The sequence below is a fragment of the Mytilus galloprovincialis genome, chromosome 11 (genome assembly GCF_965363235.1).
Source record: "Mytilus galloprovincialis chromosome 11, xbMytGall1.hap1.1, whole genome shotgun sequence".
Lineage (NCBI taxonomy): Eukaryota > Metazoa > Mollusca > Bivalvia > Mytilida > Mytilidae > Mytilus > Mytilus galloprovincialis.
The window spans coordinates 40,386,666-40,414,097 of record NC_134848.1 but is presented as its reverse complement, the minus strand read 5'-3'; the positions used below and the strand labels follow the sequence as shown (position 1 = coordinate 40,414,097).

At 32.1% G+C, this 27,432-nt stretch overlaps 2 protein-coding genes across 3 annotated transcripts in view; one reads left to right on the top strand and one right to left on the bottom strand.

The window, feature by feature from the left end:
• Positions 1 to 27,432, top strand: part of LOC143052176 (uncharacterized) — a 142,706-nt gene that overhangs the window by 30,528 nt on the left and 84,746 nt on the right. The window lies entirely within an intron of this gene.
• Positions 892 to 17,181, bottom strand: LOC143052173 (uncharacterized). The gene is made up of 6 exons (XM_076225129.1): positions 16,837 to 17,181; positions 13,563 to 14,803; positions 7,575 to 7,638; positions 6,506 to 6,616; positions 5,263 to 5,817; positions 892 to 1,691 (listed from the first exon to the last, which is right to left on the bottom strand). Exons 1-6 carry the CDS (start codon positions 17,114 to 17,116, stop codon positions 1,087 to 1,089), a joined length of 2,856 nt encoding a protein of 951 aa, XP_076081244.1. The 5' UTR covers positions 17,117 to 17,181; the 3' UTR covers positions 892 to 1,086.

The following is a 27,432-nucleotide window of genomic DNA, read 5'->3' as shown; positions in this document are numbered from 1 at the left end:
TTAACATAAAATATCATGACATAATAAGTAGCCCTGATCAAACAGAATAGAACATCAAAATCGAAAAGTTATAAAATAGTATCAGTTCTTTCATCTAATGTTTCGCAGATGATATCATAGAAAAGCATCACAAACAGATATGTTGGATTAAATAATAGGTTTTTAGTTCAGCAATAAACTTTTTAAGAACTTTATTTACAGAGCACATATGCCTTAGCATTTATCGGCATGGATCAAATTGTTGTTGTTCTTTTTCAATTGCTAAATCTACTCTTTTGTGCATTAATGATAAGAGTTTCTTCACCGTGAGTCATCTGTATTCTTACCTGTTTAGGTCATGCCGAGGAGCTTGTATTGCAAACACGATTTGTACATGCATTTTGCTCCATGTACTACTAGTATATGTTCTCGATTTCTATCCCAGCTATGTGATCAATTCCATTCATAAATGCTACTAACCGTGCAACTGCACTATCTAGTTACTATGAGCTAACTTATTTTGGCGGAAACTTTATTTCACGTTTAGTCCTTTCTGGCCCATTCCATGGTAATTAAATTTCGAGATTTGATGTAGTAAAGTAAGGATTACTCCTAGTTTTACATAATTGCGAATATTTATGTTTTCGATATTATTCTACAAGCGAAAGTCGCGAAAATAAATAGCTTGGGTTGAAATATACGTTCAAACGAATAACAATCAAAACATCATTCTTCAATATACAAATCTTCATTTCTAACATAACAAGAAAAAAGTCGGAAAGCCGACAATAAACATACATACAAGGAGACAGATTTGTAAAAGCAAATTGCTTGTTTCTGAATCCTTAATATTATTTCATTGTATAATATGTTTAATGTTGATTTATCTGAATAAATATTGTTTAAACTAAATGACACTACATGTTATTGCATTAGTATAACACTATTCATTAAAAATTACTACATCTATTTTCTCTTTTTAAGTATTTATGACAAACTTCTAATATCATTCTTGATGTTCAGTATAATAAGAATTTAGCATTTGCATTATTCCCAAATTAAATGAGTCGTATTGGCACAATACGAGTTCCTGACAATTACCAATGATTAATTGACAGTGCATTTGACATATGATAGTTGATTAACAAAAGCTTCAATGAAAGTGTCAATCTGGTTGGCAAACATGTCACCAACTGTCCCGACATGAAAGGACGAAGATGAAATGTCCAACATATTCTGAAAAGATTCCTCCTCTAAATTCAAACCAATTGTGAAAATCTCAGAGGAATCACTCATTAGTTTGCGAGTTATATCTTTTGATTTCTCATCAATATCAAATTTGAATTCCGAAATAAATAAAATTATCTTTTTAGCAGAAAATCTAGCTCCATTGTCTGTATCGTTCGATAAGTCAACCACATGATCAAGTATGTCACTAAAATTTGTGACTTTTGTATTTTCGCGGGGTAAATAGGACATTCTCTGTATTGTTCGGGATTGTGTTTCATTTAAATAGGTCTGGTTTGTGAATCTGACATCAACTTGATCGGCGAAGTTTACTAACGATAATCGGAGATCAGCATTCTCTAAGCCAATCATATTCAGCAGTTTGATCATAAGTGAAGGGATCACGGTTGTTAAGTCTGTAGTATCCATATCCCGTGAAACATCTACTGCAATCAACAAGTCTGTTTCATTTGATTCGTGACAAACTAAAAAAAAAGACCGTTAGTTTAACAAATTACCATGCCATCAGTGAACTTTATAATTTCATTTATCTTAAAGATAAGATTGATGTATTTTACATGTTTATTAATAACTCAAAGTGCGCGGTTTATCAAAATTATATAAACAAAAATGCCTGTATCAGTGTATATAAAGTGCGAATCCATCTAGTTCATTTTCACTGTCATATGCGAGAATGTTTATTGTAGAATAAAAAATCATGGGAAAACTGTACTTGTTTACGTTTCGAAAATACCAAAATAATTGATTTGAAGTTAAGTTTCAACATATTTTCATTGTGATATGTCTTTTTAACATACTAAAACAGCATTTAAGTTCAAATAAGTGTTATAAAAGCAACATAATATAGCATATTGATTATTGAAGGCGATCCATTTTAACTATAGATGCGAGGAATTATCAATGTTAATGCAATCATTTCTGCTGTAGAATTTTCGAAGATGCGAGGAATTTTTATTGTAGATTTATGTGATAAATGGACTAGCAACAAATGAAAAAACTTAATTGATAACTTTAGTGTTAATGATATTTTCAAATTGAAATATACAAACTCCTCATTCACATTTCATCAAATATATGGCTATTCAAACTTGTAACAAAAACGCTTCTCAACATTTCATATTGTATTTTTAAATTTACGTTTTTCCTTTATTATAACTATGAATTTTGTTCCAATTAATATTAAAAGTTAAATAAGTTCCTGTGGTATTTGTTTTATTTATTTTTTCAATATGAAGATATTACAAACGCCATAGTATATACAGTCGTATTGGATTATTAAAAGTCAAACTTCGCTAGTATTCCACACATACAATCCTTATATCATGCATAACGTCACGGTACCCAAATTGCACCTATTTAGCAAAAAGACCAGCGTAAATCTTACAAGATTTTATAGAGACTAAACAATTTGTGTTTTTATGATTTGATACAACGCACGTCTTTCAACATAGGTAAAAGTATTTAGATATACGCAAAACTTTTACAGTATTTATCAACAGATGAAGTGTTTACTTGAAAAAGCAAACTGTACGGTCATCTTTTTTAAATTAGCAAATACAATATGTTACAAGTATCCATTTTTTTAAAAAAAAAATAAAGAGTAAGCATTGACTTTTATCCAATTGTTCAAAATATTTGCAAAATTTAATAAAAACTGTTATAAGACTTTTGACAATGCGAATTTAGGCATGGATGCAATTTGGGTACTCCTCATTACAGAATCATTGATGGTTTGGAGGTCATTTCAGACCAATTTTTCTATGATTCCATATGGATTCAAAATTAAATTAGTGAAATCATATCGTTAATTATGACACATCAACAAAATAAACGCACAATTAAAACTGTTGTCTGAAGCATAAAACACATAGGTTAAAAAAACTGTCAAAAAAGGTGCAATTTGGGTACATTTACGTTAATGCAAAAGGACAAACGTTATTGAAGACTCATGGGTGGACTTCGGCTGTTATCTGCTCTTCCGTTGAGTTGTTGACTTTTAGACATATTCCCCATTTCCATACTCTTTTTTTTTTAAATTCATCGTATTATGAAAAGGAACATTTTTATTGTACTATAGGTAAGGCTCTCAAACATGAACTTAAACTACCGGTTAACCGTTTAATCGGTCAAACGACTATCCGCGTAACCGGTTAGGCAAAATTGTACGATTTGAAAACAATTATATTAAGCCCATTATAAATATACTAGAAAAGAAGGGTGTTTTTTTATCCCTTTTTATCCCATCCAGTTTCGGTTTGAGCCATAGATAGATATAAGAAGATGTCATATGTGACAATGAGACAACTCTCGATCCGAGTCACAATTTATAAAGGTAGACCATTATAGGTCAAAATACGGTCTTCAACATGGAGTCTTGGCTCTAACCGAACAGCAAGTTATAAAGGGTCTTATTCATTCATTCATTCGTTCATTCATTTCTTTATTTCCTCTAATTAGGGATGAAGTGTCGTGTAAATGGTGAAATAAAACTAAGGATAAAGATCCCTACGATTCATAAGAAATTAAATGGAATACATTTGAAATAAATGTTATTTCTATTGAATTAATTAGAGTGTTAAAGCAAACTTTCCTCCGCAAGATACACTTTATCAAATCCTTTTCTTACTTTATCTTTTGTTTCAGCATGTCGGCTTAATTAAGACTTTAATAGATAAATGTTTTTAAAATTCATCAAGTGAAAATGCACCGCATATACAATACTAATGAATCGCTCTACAGTAAAAATGATTTTTGATCTATAATATCATTATTCGACAGTAAACACGACTCGCATAAAGAAAGCATCATAGTGGAATTTAGTTCAATATAAAGAAACTGAATGACAAAACCTATTCTACGTTATACAACTTTAATAATTGTGTTGAAATGAACATTTTTCTGCAACCACATCTTACCTGCTAGTTTTAAAAATCACCTGCACGATCTGTTCGTGAAATGTCCTAAATATTCACCTATTTCGGTATATATTTCACAGCTGGATGGCTTTATGCGCGATAAAACCCCGTTCGCATCTCTTACATTGTCTTACTAGTATCATTTATTTCTAAACATATTCATTTTAACTAATTTTCTTCATTTTCTTCAAAAATAAAAAAAAATAGATCGTCTGTTTATTTATCATTCTACATCAGAAATTTATGGGATATACAGTAAAAATGATACTTTAGGATCCGCACTTTACATACACTGTGTATCAAGAATTATATTATAACGGATGTTTTCCATTCGTTCCAATGATTGATTAATTTTTATGTTTTAAAAAATTATAATGGACTTCATCCTTGTTTAAATGAGTTTAGGAATTGTGTATTGTTCAAAATAAATAATGTCTTACCTAGTTTAGCTGTGGAAATCAACGTATTTTAAATATTTTTTTTATCAATTTCTGTGCTTACAAATTAATGACATTTTAGTTCGTTAGAATTTTGAAGAAAATTGGTTGCATGATAGAAAACACTATCTGCCAAAAAGACTAAATTCCAACAGTAAATAAAAAAAATGTTGATATGATATCTATCTATTCACGAATCAATGATCCTTTGATATCGCCTTAGTAAATGTCAGTGGACAATATCACATATATATTCAGGACACTACTACAATGTATGATAAAACACTACGAAAATTTACCTCTTTGTACTAAATCAAAATTTAAAATGAATTAAATCGTGTTGGCTCACAGGGTTACAATTTAAAAGAAGACAATTCAGTATGGCTGTCCGGGCATATTATTTGGAATTTGACTCCAGCAGTCTTTAATTTTAGTCAAAATGCCGCGTGCATGTTAGCAATATCATTTTGTTATAATTAACAGAATCTAAATTCACGAATTCATTAATTTAGGGGACAGTGTGATGAAATATCACTTAAGTGTAAATTGATTAAGGGGACAGTGTGATAAAATATCACCTAATTGTTTGTAAACTACTTTATCACACTATCCCATTAAATAATGGAATTCGTGAATGTTAATTCATATATAAAGCATGTATATTGAATCAGCAACGCTCTTACCATTGCAGAATGGATGAATAAGATCAGCCATCATGTGATACCACAGTCGATCACTGGTTGGTGGGAAAATGCCTGTCATATTTCCAGTAATTTTACTCAGGTAGTAATGCGAAACATCCTCCCCAAAGGCTACAATATCGGTTTCAATATCTTCGCTTGTAACTGCTTGTAAGTCACGAGGTGTTGACAGGAGACCATCTGATATAATTATAAGATATTTTTTAGCTTTCATTAAGTGAATGCGACGTTCTCTTTTACTTAAAAGATTTACTCCTTCTGCAATACCCAAGTGTAATTGTGAAATACTGCCTTTAAATTCGATATTTGATAACGTATCCGAAAAATCTGTATTATTACTGATAATGCCAAAATCATACTGGACAACTGATACATCGGAAAATGTTATTATGGCAATTTGAAAATGTTCTTCATCGATTATCCAATCATTTGTCAAATTTATCAAATATTCTTTCTGTAACGTAAAATACACATTCCCCATACTCATCGAATTGTCGAGTACAAATACAACGTCAGATGGATATGGTTTACACATATCTGCAATGAAATAAATCATTTATAAACACATACAACTTGTTTTGATATAAACTTTAACATCTCTTGCAATTTTTAGGATAACAATGTTTTTTTTGTTTGGTATGTGTAACATTGAAGACAGTTGAACACAATGTTTACAGTTCATCGAAATGAATAAATAAGTTCCGGTTAGGTCCGTTTTTGACCTCAAATTTCATGTTCATCTGATAAAAGATTTTGGACACTTTTAACACACTGAAGTTCATGTGAAATATTTGAATTGAATTATATGAAACATCTATCAAAAATGTCATAGTATGTCACTTTTCAGATGTTTTTGTCAAAATAAAAGTGGCCGCATCCTTGTTTACTCTCAACCTTTGTATGAATATTATGAATGAACTCAAATGCGGCAACTTTTATTTAAGACGGACACCGTCTTAAATTTAACTCAAACGATAAAAAAAATTAAATTTCAGTTACTTGTTATGATAATTTAGAAAATTATGAATAGTGTTCAGATTTGACCAAGTCCACCTTTTACTTATTCAAATAAAGAAATTCAATACAAATCATGCAGATAAAATACAATCGAAAAAAATTTTTTAATCTGCAAAACCGCTCAGAAGCACACCTGTACGAAATTGCAAAAATAGACAAATGATCCGTCGGAATGAATATAAAAATATTTGTCATAAACGAAACCTACCTATCTCGCATACTGGTCCATAGAAAGGATCTGGACATTTACATTCGTATCCTGTCCATCCAAGGGGAGAACAAGTGCCATTGTTCAAACAATGCACATCTTTGCATGGGTCTGAAATCAAATGTTTCTTTCAAAAACTAATAAAGACTTATATTATAATTGTAATACAAAATCTATTGTAAGAAGTATATCGCTTCAAACGTTCATAACCATGTTCAAATTAACGGAAAAAATCATAAAGTACCGAACAAAAATTGTTCACTGTAACTTAAAGCAAGCTCATGTGAATAAACACCTTTCTAAAATATTAATAACAAAAGTTAAGAGTTTGGAATAGATCATTTGAGCAAAATTAGTTGAGTGTATTTAAGTTACTAGTGAGCAATTAATTTTAGTTGGCTGTTTAGCCAACAAAACTTATGCTCTATAGAACATATGTGAATCAAATAGAAAAAAATCATAACCAAGATAAACCAAACACGACCATATATCATCACATAATTATTCGTCGAACGTACTGTTATAGCGGTACAAACATATAATAGGAACATTTATTTTTAATTCTGTTTATATCAATTTTACTTTCCAACAACTCTCTTTTTGCAACTCGAAGCAATATGCCATTAACACGTAGAAAATAATAACAAAACTTACTTATTAACACTTTTTAATTACATAATATATTAGCAGGATTAGTACGTGTTGCCTAATACTGGGAGATAACTAAAGTATTAGTTGAATATATACTCCAACACTAAAAACACCTTTCCTAATTAGTTTCATTAAAGTCTCATGTTGGTGACCCTCTGCTGTTGTTTTTTATTTGGTCGGGTTGTTGTCTCTTTGACACATTCCCCATTTCCATTCTCAATTTTATTATCATCATTAAATTGAATGAAACAGCAGTATGCAGAAAGACAGGTAAGACTTTAACCTCGGAAGAAACAACTTAACTATGAAGAATATCCCTCCTGTATACCTTACTTTTAAAAGATAAAAACAAAAAGATTTCTTGAAGTCAATTAATTACTAAACATATTTAACAAGTACATGTACTATTTTCAAATACCTAATCCTAAGTCGCAAGACGATCCACCAGTTCCCGTGTTGTTTTCAGCTTCTTTGTTACAGTCCTTAAATGTATATGTGTAAAACAATCTTAAGTCATTTCAATTAAGTGGAAAATCAAAAGTTACTTTAAATTCAGTTCAAAATTGGCTAGTAAGACTTTCACGTATACTGTGCATTCTTGAATCTGCTTATTTTCCAAATATAATGAAAATCATAGACCACTGACTGTAGACGAAACGCGCGTCTGGTGTACTAAATTATAATCCTGGTACCTTTAATAAATATTTAAACCACTGGGTCGATGCCACTGCTGTCGGACGTTTCGTCCCCGAAGGTATCACCAGCCCAGTAGTCAACATTTCGGTGTTGACATGAATATCAATAATGTGGTCATTTTTATAAATTCTGTTTACAAAACTTTAAATTTTTCGAAAAACTAAGGATTTTTTTATTCCAGACATAGATTACCTTAACCGTATTTGACACAACCTTTTGGGAATTTTGGATCCTCAATGCTTTTCAACTTTGTACTTGTTTGGCTTATAAATATTTCGATATGAGCGTCACTGATGAATCTTATGTAGACGAAACGCGCGCCTGGCGTACGAAATTATAATCCTGGTACCTTTGATAACTATTTAAGCCTCAGGTTGTGAAGTATTATCACTGTGTATGGGTTGTTATGGGAACTACTTATATTCGATTGGAACAAAATAAAAATAATAAACTGATGAAAAACTAAAAAAAACATAATTTTATTCAACAATACAGATTTTATGTACAAATAAATTTCCGAAAACTTAACCATAGTTACTAAATTTAGTCCTGGTATCTATGATGAGTTTGTTTACAACCACTGGTTCGATGCCACTGCTGTTGGAGATTTATTTCCCCGAGTGTATCACAAACCCAGTAGTCAGCACTTTTTCTACCTCAACCATAGATTACCTTAGCTGTATTTGGCAAAACTTTTAGGAATTTTGGTTCTCAATGCTCTTCAAATTCGAACTTTATTTGGCCTTTTTAACTTTTTTTGGATTCAATCGCCACTGATGTGTCTTTTGTAGACGAAACGCGCGTCTGGCGTATATACTAAATTTATTCCTGGTATCTATGATGAGTTTAAACATATCTCCTAAACAATTTCAAGGAAAATTATCTGTTAAAATCAGTCAAAATAATAAGATTACTTCACATATTTTTCTTTCATTTATGGCAAGTCGTTCTCACGCATAGCATTTCTTTCACTGACATGTTTTAAACATAGTTTTCGTGATAAATAGAGTTGTATACCAATGTTCACATAGACAAACATGTTCACTTTTTTTAATTTTATGAAGCAAAATCAAATCCGGGTAACCAAGTTAAACCGAGAGAATCACATACAATGTAAGAGGAAAACAACAGAACGATAAAATCAACAAACAACCAACAAATGCAAATTCATTTATGAACTATCCAAATCTAAAATTGAGAATGGAAATGGGGAATGTGCCAAAGAGACAACAACCCGACCATAGAAAAAAACAACAGCAGAAGGTCACCAACAGGTCTTCAATGTAGCGAGAAGTTCCCGCACTCGGAGGCGTCCTTCAACTGGCCCCTTAACAAATATATACTAGTTCAGTGATAATGACATAATAATTTCCAAATTGTACACAAGAAACTAAAATTAAAATAATACAAGACTAAAAAAGGCTAGAGGCTCCTGACTTGGGACAGGCGCAAAAATGCGGCGGGGTTAAACATGTTTGTGAGATCTCAACCCTCCCTCTATACCTCTAGCCAATGTAGAAAAGTAAACGCATAACAATACGCACATTAAAATTCAGTTCAAGAGAAGTCCGAGTCTGATGTCAGAAGATGTTACCAAAGAAAATAAACAAAATGACAATAATACATAAAAAACAACAGACTACTAGCAGTTAACTGACATGCCTGCTCCAGACTTCAATTAAACTGACTGAAAGATTATGATTTCATCATATGAACATCAGGCACAATCCTTCCCGTTAGGGGTTTAGTATCATACCATCATAACATATATGAGAAGAACATAACCCGTGTCATGCCAACAACTGGTTTTTGAATAAATGTGTTTAGTTCCGATGCAAAGACCCTATAAGTGAATCAATATTAGGGTAGATGGGGTGTCTAAATTATAATCCATAGAATTTCTTAAAAATTTGCCAAAATGTAGTTTTTATCCTGCTTGTTTAAGAACATTAATAAAAAGAATGCGTCACCGGACTTATTTTCACACTACAGGTTGCGCAAAATTGTCATATTTTGTATAGATTATGCATGGAAAACCTAATTTTCGGTCATAAAACGAAAACTACACCATATAATTTTGAGATAAAATATAAGAAGATAGCTCCAATATTATTCTTTCAGATAATAAGAAGAAAAAATGGGGTCACCGGACTCGTTTTCTTGCTTCATAATAAAATGGGTAAATTCCTAACACATTCTATTGTAAAAGTAACACTATCTGAATTATCTGCCCTTGCATTTGGGTTGTCTCCCCTTATTTGGCAAAGTTGGAAAAAAATTAATCAAACAAAAGTCTTTGTTTTTTGTTAAAATACAACCATACATATGATAAAACATGGCATATTTTATATCATAATGAAAAATCTTACTCATGAATTACCTCCTAATAGCAAAATTTGCACATTTTATCAGACATCTAGACCTTGTTTTCTGGTATTCCAAAATCCAAAATGGAGGAAGACACCCTATCTACCTTAACGCCAAAATATGCAATCTTTAATGACCTGACAACAGTATCGTAACTATATCCCTTCTTAATAAGTCTATTCAAAGGTTCTGTTAGTTTTTGAGGTGAATACTGACACCTTTGTGCTTGATAAAGAATATTTCCATAAAAAAATTGGATGTGAAATACCTGAACGTATAAGAAGTCTGCATGTTGAGCTATATTTATGAATGATGTCCTTATACCGATGATAAAATTTAGTAAATGATTTGACAAATTTGTGATATCGAAAACCCTGGTGTAATAATTTTTCAGTAATACATAAATTTCTCTCGTTAAAATCTAAAACATTGTTACATACACGAGCGAATCGTACAAGTTGAGATATATAAACACTGTAAGATGGTGACAAGGGAACGTCACCATCTAAAAATGGATAATTAACGATAGGAAATGAAAAATCATCTCTTTTATCATAAATTTTAGTATTCAGCTTTCCGTTTGTGATATAGATATCAAGATCGAGGAAAGGGCAGTGGTCATTGTAAGTATTAGCTTTATTTAAAGTAAGTTCAACAGGATAAATTTCTTTAATATACATACTGAAGTCGTCATTATTGAGAGCCAAAATATCATCCAAATATCTAAAAGTATTATTAAATTTGTTTATTATATGTTGTTTCGATGGATCTTTGCTTATTTTTGTCATAAATTGTAACTCATAGCAATACAAAAACAGGTCCACAATAAGTGGTGCACAGTTAGTCCCCATTGGAATTCCGATAATCTGACGATATACGGAATCCCCAAAGCGAACAAAAATGTTATCTAGTAAAAATTCAAGAGCATATATAGTATCAAACCATGTCCAATTGACATAGTTTTTTTGTTTATCGCTAATACATAGTTGGGACTTTCATTGTATTTGGCTCTGCTTGTAAAGCGGTAGCTAAACGTTTATGTTTGTTACAGATGTCGTTTTCTGAAAATTGAGTCAGTTGGAATGTTGGTGAATTGGTGATTTCTTTTTTCAAAACCTCAATGTAAAATTTACGTCAAACAATAATAATATTATTAGCAGCTTTATCGGTCGGGACAAAAACAAATTCCTTGGCTAGTTCTTTTAGTTTATGTTTGATACGAGAAATAGGTTTTTTGTGGTTATTGTTAATAGTAAAATGTTCTTTAAAATGTTGAATACGTATATCAACTATCTTCATTACTGAATTAAAAAAAGAGTCCAAAGATTTTTTGTCAGCTTTTTCCCGTTTTATCGATTTCATACAGTAAGTATGGAGTGAGTCGTGGATGATATTACGACACTCATTCCAATTAATAATTGACGGGGGGCGATATTTAGGTCCTTTACTGAGGAATGATTTTAACTCTCGGTCTTGAACGATGTTAAGATCTCCTGTTATAGCATGGGAAATGGGTCCATAAATATATTCGGAGGAACTACAATTACATGAAGTAGGTGTATTTTCACTGATATAAACATCTTTACACAGTTGACTATAATTAAACACAAATTTCCGGGTAGATTTCTTGTAAATATAACAAATAAGAGGTATCTCAGTATTGTCAAAATATCCAGGAATTTGTTCTTTAACAGAATGGTCGTTAAATATACCTGCAATATTTACAAAATCAAAACCTTTATTGACATACTTTATTTTAATAAAATGTTTTGGAAAACAGTTTAGAATAACAATATGCCATAATAATTTGAACAATTTCATACTTATGACTGCTATATGAAATTGTGTTGCAATCCTCCAAAATTTTATTTAACTTATTAACCGGTAATGAACAGAGTTTTGTTAACAGATAATGTCTGCCGTTGTTTTTTAAATAGAAATTAGGTTCGAAATATTGGTATGATTGGTCCGAAATTTTCTTTGATTGCGATTTGTCCTACGACCGTGAGAACGGTTTTTACGAACAGTTTTAGAAACTATATCCAAAATGTTAACGGAATCGGTTCTAGATATATTACCAATTCCCATGATATTATCATTAAGACCGAGAGGGTAGACTGTCTGTAATTTTTTAATCCAATTTAATTCAATTATTTTCCGTGATCGTACAAACTTTGAATGAGATTCACCAGGCTGCTTATTTACTACTTCTAAAGGTTGAACTGCTAAATATTTAAAAGGATGGTTGTGCTTCTTAAGGTGTTGGTAAATGATACTTTTGAATTTATTGGGTCTTTTAAAACGATACAGATGTTCTTGAGTGCTTTTAGATAAATATCGTCCAGTTTCATATGAGTAAATAAATAATACTGTTTGTTTTTCAAGTGCCTTTTTGTTATATATTTGAACAAAGGAAATTTTTCTTTCTTTTTTAATCTTGTGTACAACAATTCATCTTTTAAAACAAAATCGTAATTTACAACTTTATTAATATAACCATACATTGTCATAATTATTTTAACAAGGTTTTGAAACTGATAATAAAAAAAGCTTTGTTGAGAATTTCTATTCTGTTTTAGCCGAGTACAAACAAATACATGTCGAGACAATGTAGGGTTATTTACTGCACTTCATAAAACTGTTTCAAATGAAATATATTGAGGGTAAACTCATTACTTTTTTTGGGTGGAGCAGAAAACTTCAACGAAACGAGATTGTCTCTTTGGTAGAAACAAAAAGTCAACACAAAGTTGAGTAATTGCGATATATATTTACATAGAAATAATTTCGAAAAATGATAAACTACTGCGATAATGTAGAATATTAATAAAATAAGAAGATATGGTTTGATTGTCAAAAGATCATTACTCTTTAAGACCAAGCGAAAAAAATGTGAACAAACTAGTACTTTTTTTTATGTCATAGCTATACCTAATTTAAAATGTTTCCCCTAACTGTTTTAACAGATTTGTTTTGTGTTTCCTTTGAAAACCAATTCGACCTCGTAGCCTTTATCAAGTGACATGTTTCAGGTGTTTCCTTCTCGCAATTCTATTTCGACGTAAATCGTCTCTCTCCATTTCCTTGAAATATTTTCCGAAGCAATGGAGGACTTGATCCGTTGTATCTCAAGACACCTGTCCTCTGTTGAAAACCGTTCATTGTTTCTAGACGTGTTTTATTGTGTTGGGTTGATATTTGTTAACGGTTACCGATACGGTATTATACTTACAATGTTTATACACTATTGTTGTTCCTTTTATGACAATACCATAATCATAGAGAAAATTACATGTAAAATAAGAATTATGTATACTATATGTAGCGATAAGATTATTGTTACCTGTACCGTTGACCGGAAATTCAGTCCTGCGGGGTATCCATAGGAATTGAAGAATTGTATTCCGGTAGACACTGCAAGGAATGTAACCATGGGATTTATATGGGACACATAATGGGCTCCACTTGTTATAATAAAATCAGTGTACTTAATATCGCTTCTGCCATCTACGCTATCCCAAGTAGAAGCGGATAAAGGTTTGTTGTCAAATCGAAGACCACTTTTAAAGTTATCAGAAATTACTAATACAATAGAATTAATAAAATCATTACCATCGAGTGAGACAGTAGAAAAGGTGTAATTGGACGAGTATTGTTGAATGGGAGGAATCAGTATCATTGCTGGGTCACCTAGATTGCCTTTACATCCACCATTTGCAAATAAAGTAAGAGCTATTTGTTTATCAGAAGAAACTGTTTTCGATGAGCGGTCATTTAAATTAAATGTAAAGAAGTCACCAGATTCCAGCAGGTTGACAGGGTTTCTCCCAGATATGTTAACAACTGTATTATCTTGACTAGCAACAATTCTATAGGTATCAGGAGAATTGCAATTTGGCATTCCAATAGTGACAAACTCCTTTCCCCATTTTTCGATTGGCAGCATTTGCTGAACCAAATGATCACACCGTCCTTGTCCGATTTTTGCGCAAACACTCCCTCCTAAAAGAGCAACATTTTTTGTAGAAAATATATGAGTTCCAGTAAAATCCCCTGTGCTTGATGTCATAAAAAATGTTTCAAATTTATTCATAGAGATAGTTAATGTTGTTCTTGGACCAAATGGTATTCCATTAACCATAAGGGATTGACACTCCTTGCCAAACTTAATTTTAACCTCAGTATTGTCATCAATTCCAATTATCATAAAAGATGAAAACATTTGCCATGAAACAACATAGTATTCTTGCCCTAACGCATCAACTGGCAAAACGAGAAATGCGTCTGTGGTTCTGTATTTTTTATTTATAGCGTATACAATAATATCATCATCAGCAGTAACATGAATACCCTTTTCACCAATCTCCCCAGGCGAACCAACAATCAATTGGTCAATTGATACTTTCTTCACAGTACCTTTTCGAACGATCGAGGAATCAGAGAATGATGGATTGAATAAAGGCGTGGTTACATCAACTCTTACATCTTTTTCACTGTCAGTTGTTATGAATATCTTTAAATCTGATGTTAAGTCATAGTTTGGCATAAATCCAAAAACAAATTCTTTTCCTTTATTGTCCATGCCTGAAAACAAGTGTGATATGGAAAAAATAGTAAAACAAAGTTCTCGATATTTTTTTTCATAGAGTACAATTACATTAAAGACATCGGTTATACAAACATTCAACAGAAGCTTTTGGATTTTTATAAAACTGTGAACATGGTGGTATGTCGTTTTTGCACTGGCAGTCCATGTTTAAATTTCAATTGTTTCTTTGGACTCTTCTATTAACCTTTGAGTATCAACTTATTAAGTAGTACTCAAACCTTAGGTATCGTCTGTTTTTAAATGTGTATACGTCTTCAAAGATACCTCAAACTATGCATAATAGGGAACATAAATGCTATACCTTAGATATAGATTACCTTAGCTGTATTTAGCAAAACTTTTAGGAATTTTTGGTCCTCAATGCTCTTCAATTTCGTACTCTATTTGGACATTTAATTAAACTTTTTTTATTCGGGCGTCACTGATGAGTCTTTTGTAGACGAAACGCGCTTCTGGCGTAAATATAAAATTTTAATCCTGGGATTTATGATGAGTTTATATAAACAGAAACAAGGTTGAATGGTTAATATGAATAAGAGGTGTTCTGATGGCTAATGAGACTAATGTAAAGAGTTAACAGTTTTTGGTTTAACACTGAACTGCAATCTAAGGGCCCCAATATTACTAGCATTAAACAATACAATCAAGAAACGAAGGTTTCGTACTACAGAAAAAAAGAGAAACGAGAAAATCATATAAACCATACCAGCAAACGACAACCACTGAACAACTGGCGCTTGACTAAGATCAAGTGAATAAAAATGCCGCGCGTTTAATAAAAGTTCGCAAACCTTAAACCTAACAGATGAGAGTTTATAGTAATAAGTTATGAACAGATTTAATGAGAGTGTCAATAAGACAACTCTGACCTGGAACAAAATGACCTGAAATCAAACTACGTACACAGGACTTTTTTTTCAAAAGAAAATAAAAGTGAACAGTTATCGTCATACTAGATACTTATCATAGTTGGTACATACTAAAAATAATGAGACGCGATATAACACAAAATAAGTAAACATTTGATTACAGAAATACATAACAAATTGCGACAACAGGTCAAATTAACAGTAAAGTACGATTTGATGTACTCGCAGTACCTGAAAGCTTGTTAAATGCCAAGACAATAAACAAGAGAAAATAATGCATCATTGACTAAAATAAACTTTAACACATCGCAAGGATTTAGTATTTTAAAACCACAGACAGTCTAAGAAGACATGACCTGTACAATGCCAGAATAAAAGTATCGACAGGCAAAATAATAATTAGAATTAAACTTTAAAATATAAATTGTATTACATTATACATGGTCGATGCCTCTGCTGGTGGACTATTAGTCCCCGAGGGTATCACCAGCCCAGTAGCCAGTACTTCGGTACTGGCATGAAAATACGGATTTGTTTGTGTTATTAAAATTTGCTGTTACAAAATCTTATAAATTATTATAAATTAAGGAATGTATCTCCCTCATGCAAAGCTCTGATTCCTTTCACGGATTTGGCTATACTTTTTGGAACTTTTGGATTATAGCTCTTCATCTTTTATATAAGCTTTGGATTTTCAAATATTTTGGCCACGAGCATCACTGAAGAGACATGTATTGTCGAAATGCGCATCTGGTGCAAGAAAATTGGTACCGTTAATTTAATTATAAAGATGAAGCAAAGTAAATAAAAAATTAATGTGGATCAGTATTCATATATCACAATATCAATTCGGAAATGCTACAAATTTAATAATGTCTTTTTTTGTTGATGACAAAATCGATGTTAGTGTAACAATAATTTTTATAAGAATATTAATAAGATAACCTTTACTAATAGTGTGTTGAGGTGTTTCGACGAGTTTACAAGGATATACTTTTTATGGGTACAACCATTGGTAACGATCAAATATTTGTTTGTATGACATGTATGAAAAAATTGAGTAAATGTGATTGGTAATATATATGGTAATGAAATTGAATATACAATGAGTTACGTTGATAAAACGACAATTGCTCTACCTGGACAATCCTCCATGTTACAAGGTTGGGTTTGTGATGCAGATCCGTTACAATCTACTCCACCATTTTCTGGAGAAGGACTATCACATAACCTTAACCTTGTCTGAATGCCTCCTTCACAACTGACTGTGCAGTCGCTGTAATTTGTCCATTCTCCCCAACTGCCATTGATTACTGGACATGCTCCTTCGTTGCAAGTATTGATATCATAGCTTGATCCATTACAATCCAAACCTCCATTTTCGGGTACCGGGTTGTCGCATGATCGATTTCGGACCATTTCACCATCCCCACAGCTTTTCGAACAAGTACTTGAATTTCCCCATGGTCCCCAGTTACCATCGATACTGGAGCAGTTACCTTCGTTACACAATACTTTATCAGTAGACAGACCAGAACAATTTGTTCCACCGTTTGAAGGAGGAGGATTATCACAAGTTCGATTTCTGATAATGTATCCATCTGCGCATGTTGTTGAACAGGCTGTCACATTTGACCAAGGACTCCAGTTACCGTCAGTCACTACAATATAAAAAGATCTAATTGCTTTTTTTTTCAATTAATAAATATTCTTTGTTTCATGATTTATTCATTTCATTTATTTACCAACTCAAACGATAAACATGTTATAACTTAAACACATGCTAAATTATTACGAGGAATATTTTGATATGCAAATGCATAAAGCAAACACCACTGTCATCATTATGAAGCCAAGTACATCAATACGATTCAACGACATTTCATATTTGCAAAGAATACATGTTTTTTTTTTTGTATTTACGGCAAGTTTGTAAAATAATAATGAATCCAGGTGTCAATGGGATTTGCTTTGCAGCTGTATTACGATTGTCGTTTCTCATGTCTAACGAAGTCTGTTGTTCGTGCACCAACATGCATACGTTTTTTTTTTCATTTGTTTTGACTGAGTGTGGTAGCCAGTTTTTGTAAAATTGAGAATGGCAATGTGGAATATGTCATATGTCAAAGAGACACCAACCCGACCAAATTTACTCCCATTCATGGTTTTAGTATTTCTTTGGTATCTACTTTATCTATTTATAAAATAATTGACACAGGTGAAGGTACCTACAAATTTAAATAAAATATGTCAAAATATACCTGTAGTTGTCAAAACAGATTGTAGAAAACTCAGAGCAAATAAAATGAGACGCGTATCCATCTCAAGCAGTTCACACAAGATAAACAACCCAAAACTGCAATAAAAATGATAATGCTGTAAATGTAGAATGACTAAAATGGTATAAATGATGATGTACAGCGTGTAATTCGACATTTCAATCTGAAAATAGTTCTAACACCTCTTATTCTAGTACGTAGTAGTCATATCAGCGACATTTTTAACTGTCATAAAGCGGGACGTTTGGCTAGCCTATGAACCAAGTTCGACCCACCATTTTTTTCTTAAAATGTTCTGTACCAAGTCAGGAATATGGCAAGTCTAATCAAATAGTTCCTTTCTATGTGTGTTGGTTTGGTTTTGTCGCACTTCGGTGTTCCTGTTGTTTCCTTGTTTTCAATTTATAATTGTTGTTTCCCAAATTTTGGTTTGAAATCCAGATTTGTTTTCTCTTAATCAATTAGGGACTTTTTAACACAGGTATACTACTGTTGTCATTATCAACCATAAATAGATCCCTCATGAAAATAGTATGTTGAAGAACTGTCGTAAATATTAACACTCTTATAAAGCTGAACTAATAAAAACTGTTAAATGGTAGAACTGTTAAAACTGTTCTACGGTTTGACTGTCAGGATCCATAAATCCACATGTAAATGACGTACTTGTGTTTGTTTACTTCTTAATATCTCCGAATTTCTTTAAACGTTGAAATATGTCTTAAAACTTTCAATTCATTTGTGAACCTTATACTCCGGTCTGTGTTGACATGGTTGCTTTAAAAACGAACAGGCCAACGTCCTTCTAAATGAACCTATACACTGACATAGTATCATCACCTTAATTTTGTTTCTAGTACGGTATAAATGGGGTTTTTTTTAATTTGTGATTGTGAAACAATGTATTGCGCTCTTTAATGGATGGGTTTTAACAAATTTGATACCAATAAAAGCAGAATGATATTGTCACATTTTATTTATTGAGTTATATTTTTTTTTTGTGAATCGTTATTTTGTTTTATGTTAACAACACCAGTTTAATTTTGAACACTCTGAAGTGGGCCCCGAATGGTTACAGTAGGCCTCAGTGACCGATTCGTCTAAGATGTCTACCTACTATATTACAACCCGTCAACAGAGATAAGTTTTTGCTTTAAGGACCTAGTGAGCATTTGTTTACTTTTTGACAAATGAAAATCTTTAAGCACTAGAAAAGATCTTATATAGCTATTCAAAATATTGAATATAAATATAGCTACCACATTTGAAATGTTGGTGTCCAATATTTGTAGGGACATTTACAAAACGTTCGACAAAAATCTATAGTCGACATTTTTTCTCTACGCTTCTTCTCTCTCTCTCTCTCTCTCTTTTACCGAAGAAAATAAAAAAAAATACATCAAGCACATTCAAATTTTAGTGGCATTCAACAAATTTATATACGACAGAGTTTAATAAGCAATTGTAATGTTCGTTGACTCTGTAATGAATTATTGTATATACTTTTATTAATATAGTCGTCAAATGTTTGCATTTTGGCAACAAGTTTAAAAGGTATTTCCCTAAAAGTAATTCGTATTTTATAAAATTTGTTAAGTATAAATATGTTTAGAAGAATTGAAGGAACAATTAAAGGAAAAACCAAAATGAATCTGATGAGTATGATTTCACAGGTAATATACAGGTAAATATACGTCTTCAAGAGATAAACTATTATAATGTTAAAACAAAATCAGGCCTTAAGTAGTCAGACATTTGTTATGAAAAAAAGGATAAACAACATGATAAATCAATATGCTTGTGTATGAATCAGTGTTTGGTTTAGTTTGTGATTATTATTTTTCAGACATCATACATTTTGCAAAAGGTTCGGGAAGTTAAGAAACTGTCGACAAACTATAAAAAAGCGAAGCAATATAAGACGAGTTCAGATTGTTTTCCCTATTTCTAAAATCTAACTGAATACAGAAAAACAGTATGAGGTTAAATGATTTTAAGAGGCCAATAAATTGCATGAAAACGATTTATCAGTCTAACTTTTTTTAATTGGAAAGCTTTGACACTTTTACCTGATGGACAAAATAAAAAAAGTAATCAGTGCGTCCAATATTGAGCTAGTTTGTTATAACATATGTTTAAACACTCCTATTAAGAACTTTCCATAATTTATTCTATATTGTCCATGTTGCCTAAGTTCAGGTTGATTTAGAATTTGACATAAAGTTATCTTTTTTTATAGTTGACCTCGGGTTTATCATTGGTTTTTAAACTTGTCTGGTTATCGGCTTCTTTACAATCTAGCTTAGGTTGATTGCATTGTCTTTTAAGATTGATCCATTTTGTGTTGCAATATTTCTTTTCAACATTTTTTTTGTAAATAAATTCATCATTTATAATTAAAATAAAACAAGTGTACACCAGACAGGATTTTCGCCTACAAAAAACTACCAGTGCGATTCGAAACATCAATCTGAAAAAGGTTAAATAAACATCAACTTACCTGCTTTTAATCTGTAAAATAAATTGTATTATCACGTCAGGTACAACTTTTGAATACAGGAAGTTAAATATGATTGGCTGATAGTACTTCGTTACTAAGATAAAGACATTTAAACTACTTTATGAGCGTAAATAGAATAAACACTTGACAATATTGATTTGAATGTCGAATTGTTGAAAATATTATTGGACTAGTACACATATGCCCATAAAACTAAATATTTCAAGGTAAATATTTGATGTACAATAAAAATTAAAATAAGATGATATATGATTGCAAAAGTGTTGTGTGTTAAATATGAACCAATGTCTTCAATCTGAGATCAATATAAATGATTTTGAAATATTTATTGATTGATCGTTGGTTGTTTACTTAACATGCAATGAAAATGCAATGAGGACGAGAACAGTAACTGAGATAGTTAGGTTCTGTAATTAGTGCTTAATCCTGGGTGAAGTTTTACTAAAACCAACTCTTAATTAGAGACATATAACAAAATGCAATACAAAATTAATTCTAAACACAATATCAGAAAAATTGAAGATGAGTTGACGTACAGAGTTGATAATTTAGAGTGTAGAAAAAGTTCAGTTAGACCCTTTCAATATTCAAATAATATGTATCATTAAGCTTTTAATATGCTATCTGGTTTTCGCTAACGATACACAATTTAAGCTAAACAAGAGATGCCCATACCTACAAAATGTCCTTTTGACTAATAGGAACGTTTGAAATGTCTTGTAAATAATACTTTTCTTATGATCATTTGTAATATATCTACATTTGCATTCATTATATGTTTTTCTAAATAACACTTTTCAGCCATGATTTTTTTTTTTGAAGATTTGTGTAAGCCTTATCCAGCTGATGTAGTATTTGTCATCGACAGCTCCAGCAGTTTTGACCAGGAAAAAAATCAATGCCACTAAAAACATTATTCTATCCACTATTAACAAATGGGAGATAACCCCAAACAATTTCAAAGTAGCCATTGTCTCATATTCATATGATTCATACATTGAGCTGAATTTTGACGAAACAGTGAATACAACAAAACTCGATGATGTTGTGTCAAAATTGAATGTCAGAGGCTAAATATCTGAAATACATCCCAGATAGCATCAAACATTGGCTGTTTGTTGGCATCTTTGTTGGCCAAATATTGTAAGCCATTGTTGGCCCAACAACTTTTTGCTCATCGGGCCAACGTCATTGCCAACAGTTGGCTATATGTTGGGCCAACAACTTTTACCCAACATAAACTACATATTGCCAACCTTAATGTCAAGAATCCAACGTATTACCAACACTATTCAAACCTTAATGTCAAGAATCCAACGTATTGCCAACATTATGCCAACCTAAATGTCACAAATCTTACGTACTGCCAACCTAAACCTACCATGCATGGATTCAACATACTGCAAACTTTCTGTCAAGCTGAAGGTCATGTTTATTATGTTGTACCAATGTTTCAGTCATCTGTATAACATCAATAATTAATTCCTATATATTTCAAATCTTAAGCATTTCGTGTAATATTAACATGGTACGTAAAATGATTTCCCTTTCAAAACAAAAAAAACATGCCACAACTCTTTATAAAAACAACACGGTTTTGAGTTAAAATCTGAAAGGATTCAATAAATGAAGAAATTGACGAGGAGTGAGAAGCTATGGTCCGAGCAGATACTCCTATCAGCCATTCATGATCGATTGTTCTGTTCTGAAAAATTTCACTAAAGCTAAAATAAGCTAGAGTTAGCCAAAATGAAGTTGCACCTGGCCATTTAGCTACAATCTTCAGAAATTTCATGTTAAAGTAACAAACTCCTTGGACATCAACAGAGTGGTAGTTGTTTCTGTTCACATGTTTCTGTTCATCTTCTAATTGAGATTTTATCCTAATGTGCGTCTCGTCCATTGCGCCTACGTTATTTGGGAAGACAACAGTGCTATCAAAGCATTCCGTTATGTTATGAAGGTGTGTTCGATCAGTTAGCATCTTAACATAATGGTTGCATTCTATTTTCAAACACTTTGTCACATAACGGGTAATTCTTCAAACACTCGAGATCGAAATGCTGTTTACGTCGTCAATGACAAGCTGAAAACTCCCCGTTGCGAAACATCTTAACGCAACCATGACTTTTAAAGACACCGGTAAAGCGTCAGATATCCTCGGTGGTCTTTGAAGATAAAATAAAAAAATTCTGAAAAAAAATATAATCATGAGACATGAAAGTCTGTTTTTCTTACTATTTCTTCGTCGTCTCTCAGGTCCTCGGAAAATTCTTTATCTACGTATGTTGTTGTTATTGTTGTCCGAGATGCATGCAAACTAAAGCAGACATATTTGTTTACAACTCATGTTATGATGTCTGGACTTATGACTCATATGACACATATAGTGTAGTCCTAACTTTATGAACAACTTTAAGAGATGACCTAAGTTATAAACACTATGTGAAACCCTCTTAGGACCTGCATACGTCGGAAGACCATCATAATACATGTCTTTTTTCTAAGACAGCTTCGTAAAACTGGCCCCTGGTAAATTTATCGACCTATTTAATAACTTATTCTAAACGGTAACAAATCCAACACTGTAATTAAGATCTTCAGTAAATATGAAGCAAACTAGATATTATTTTTGTATAAAAATGCACTTTCATGAATGAACAATATGTCGTTACCTGTATCTTTGAATTGTACAATGTCATGTTTGTTTTTCTGACTGTTTACGACGTCTTGACTGGAATACATTGGATGTGTACTGATTGATAACTGCATGTACATGTACGTCTTAGAAGCATGATTCTTTTTCTTAGTTGTTGTTTGCTTTTGGCTGTCTGTCAGTAACTGCGAGTACTCTCAGATCGGGTGTTGCTAAACGGCGGAAACGGAAAACGGAACGGAAACGGAAAGAACGGAAAAATATTCATATGGACGGATTATAAGGGGGGAATTGAAAGAACTACAAAAATATATAACGACCGATGTATAAATGAAACCATTCAACAATTGTGTTGACAATAGAATAGGAGCTAGATACCAAAGAAAATAGCAAACAGTTTTGGAAAACATAGCATTGACAGCTAAAGCAGTATTAAGAGCACGTGCCATTTATCTAGGTCTATGTGCATCTTAAACAATGTGAACCTTCCAACATGATAGACTTGAATAGTTTATGATAAAAATCTCTCCGTCTTCTATAGGTTGTACTTTGTAAATACAGCTGTTTCTCAAACCACGCCTCTTTTGGGGAGATTTAGAATATTCATAGAAAATTAATTTTGTTTACATACTGGTTCCCAGTTATGCTCTCTGTGTTCCATCTCATATAAACATAACTTGGGAGTGTTACCTGTAAATATACATGTGCATAGTGTTTACATTGAAATTTGTGGTAACCCTTCATTCGAGATAGGGGTGATTAAGAAAATTAGTGTTAGTTTAAACTCTGGAAAGACCGCGCTGAAGTACATCCATTATTCGTAGTTCATTATTCATTATTCAATAATGAATAATGAAATAGTTCACTATTCACTATTCAATATTAAAAAATGAATAATGAAAAATGAAATGGTTTATGTTTCATTATTCAAATTGAAGCGGTGAATAGTGACAAAAATATTTAAAAAATTGACTGTGACACTATAGCTTCATTTTCATTCGCAATGACCATAAGAGGGTTTACGGAGGACCTAAATGCCACAATATGCATAAAAATGAGGAAATATAAAAAAGAAGATGTGGTATGATTGCCAATGAGACAAATATCCACAAAAGACCAAAATGACACAGACATTAACAACTATAGCTCACCGCACAGCCTTCAACAATGAGCAAAGCCCATACCGCATAGTCAGCTATAAAAGGCCCCAATAAGACAATGTTAAACAATTTAAACAAGACAACTAACGGCCTTATTTATTTTAAAAAATGAACGAAAAACAAATATGTAACACATAAACAAACGACAACGACTAAATTACAGACTCCTGACTTGGGACAGGCACATACATAAATAATGTGACGGGGTTAAACATGTTAGCCTATTTTGAATAATGAAATGGATATTTTGAATAATGGAATGGACTGGCAGGACCCTTCAGCCCCTAATTACAGATATATATTATACCTGAATCGAAAGCTTATCAAGAGAGGAACAAAAGGTATATAGTCAATATGTTCCGCAACCCATATTACAGGAGTAACGAAGGACTAAAATATTGAAATACGCGTGAAAATTAAGAAATAGCCAATTTTGAATAATGAAATGGATATTTTGAATAATGGAATGGACTGTTGCGACCCCTTAGCCCCTAATTATAGATAAACCTTATACCTCATTCGAAAGCTTATCAAGAGAGGAACAAAAGTATATAGTCAATATGTTCCGCAACGCATATTAGAGGAGTAACGACGGACTTAAATATCGAATTACGCATGAACATTGAGAAATAACCAATTTTGAATAATGAAATGGATATTTTGAATAATGGAATGGACTGCTGCGACCCTTTAGCCCCTAATTATAGATAAACCTTATACAGTGGAGATCAGTTCTAACCTCTCATAAATTCTGTCAGAATCTGTCAGGAGAACTGTTCTAGAACAGTATGTAGAACTGTCAGCCTGACACCTTTTAGTCAGTTCTAGGTTAGAACTGTTCTAGCTAGAACTGATTTGGTCAGTTCTACCTAGAACTGATTTGGACAGTTCTAGCTAGAACTGATCCTGAAAGTTCTACCCTAGAACAGTTTTAGACAGTTCTAGCTAGAACTGACCAAATCTTTGGTCGGTTCTACTTCTAGAACAGTTCTACGGTTAGAATTGATTTCAAATTCTACGGCTAGAATTGATTTATAAATTCTACGGCCAGAATTAATTTATAAATTCTACGGCTAAAATTGATTTATAAATTCTACGGCTAGAATTGATTTATAAGTTTTAAGAAATATTTGTCTTAATATAAAGGCTTCGGCAAAATAGCGATTAATATTATATAGAGTTTTGCTATTTTGCCGGTTTTATTTCAGATTTATAATCGGCAAGAGAACATGTTTAACCTCGTCATATTCTGCATGTATGTGCCTGTTCCAAGTCAGGAGCCTGTTATTCAGTGATTTTCTTTTGTTGATGTGTTACATAAATTATTTGTTTTTCTTTCATTTTTTGAACATATATTAAGCCGTTAATATTGGGGGGGGGGGGGCATTATTATTTCATTTATTTTACATTTGTCATTTGGGGAGTCAGGATGACTCGTTTTACATAACAAAATTATCTGACCTTAATGTAATACTAGTACGTTATTCCGGCCCAAAACACCACGGACGGAACCAGCAGTTTAAAAAAAAAAAGGGGGGGGGGTCCAACTAAAATTTATTGTCCTCATTCAAATGCATTGATCTTCCATGAAAAGGGTGCTGTACGGTAATTCAGTTATAATTTTAGGTCAAGAGGGAATGTAATATATACAAGTTATAGCAATATTGGAAAACAATGACCTAAAGTATTGAATCGTAAACAAATATCAGTAGTTTTCATACTTCAGACTGAGTCGTGTAATAAAATCTTTTGACCCCATCAATCTAAACTGACCTTATTTGCTCTTTCTTTCTGCAAATCTATATAGCTGTACAGCAAGTCAGTTATAATTTTAGGTCAAGAGGGACTGTAATATATACAAGTTATAGCAATTTTGGAAAACAATGACCTCAAAATTTTGTACGCATGAATTTATAGTGCCACCATGTCCTCTTTTTATTCAACGTATTGAATCGTAAACAAATATCAGTACTTTTCATACTTCAGACTGAGTCGTGTAATAAAATCTTTCGACCACATCAATCTTAACTGACCATATTTGCTCTTTCTTTCTGCAAATCTTTATAGCTGTACAGCAATTCAGTTATAATTTTAGGTCAAGAGGGACTGTAATATACAAGTTACAGCAATATTGGAAAACAATGACCTAAAAATTTTGTTCGCATGAATTTATAGTGCCAGCATGTCCTCTTTTTATTCAAAGTATTGAATCGTAAACAAATATCAGTAGTTTTCATACTTCAGACTGAGTCGTGTAATACAATCTTTTGACCGCATCAATCTAAACTGACCTTATTTGCTCTTTCTTTCTGCAAATCTATATAGCTGTACAGTAATTCAGTTATAATTTTAGGTCAAGAGGGACTGTAATATATACAAGTTATAGCAATATTGGATAACAATGACCTCAAAATTTTGTTCGCATGAATTTATAGTGCCAGCATGTCCTCTTTTTATTCAAAGTATTGAATTGAAACAAATATCAGTAGTTTTCATACTTCAGACTGAGTCGTGTAATAAAATCTTTTGACCGCATCAATCTAAACTGACCTTATTTGCTCTTTCTTTCTGCAAATCTATATAGCTGTACAGTAATTCAGTTATAATTTTAGGTCAAGAGGGACTGTAATATATACAAGTTATAGCAATATTGGATAACAATGACCTCAAAATTTTGTTCGCATGAATTTATAGTGCCAGCATGTCCTCTTTTTATTCAAAGTATTGAATCGTAAACAAATATCAGTACTTTTCATACTTCAGACTGAGTCGTGTAATAAAATCTTTTGACCGCATCAATCTAAACTGACCTTATTTGCTCTTTCTTTCTGCAAATCTATAAAGCTGCACAGTAATTCAGTTATAATTTTAGGTCAAGAGGGACTGTAATATACAAGTTACAGCAATATTGGAAAACAATGACCTCAAAATTTTGTTCGCATGAATTTATAGTGCCAGTATATCCTCTTTTTATTCAAAGTATTGAATCGTAAACAAATATCAGTAGTTTTCATACTTCAGACTGAGTTGTATAATAAAATCTTTTGACCGCATCAACCAAAACTGACCATATTTGCTTTTTTTTATGTGAGTCTATATAGTTGAACAGTACTTCAGTT

Coding starts and splice junctions, on each gene's coding strand:
- LOC143052173 (XM_076225129.1), bottom strand. CDS start 17,116: ATGGTCCGAAATCGATCATGCGACAACCCGGTACCCGAAAATGGAGGT. Junction 6,617..7,574: donor GTCTTGCGACTTAGGATTAG/GTATTTGAAAAT, acceptor ATTTGATTTCAG/ACCCATGCAAAGATGTGCAT. Junction 5,818..6,505: donor TGGACCAGTATGCGAGATAG/GTAGGTTTCGTT, acceptor ATTTCATTGCAG/ATATGTGTAAACCATATCCA.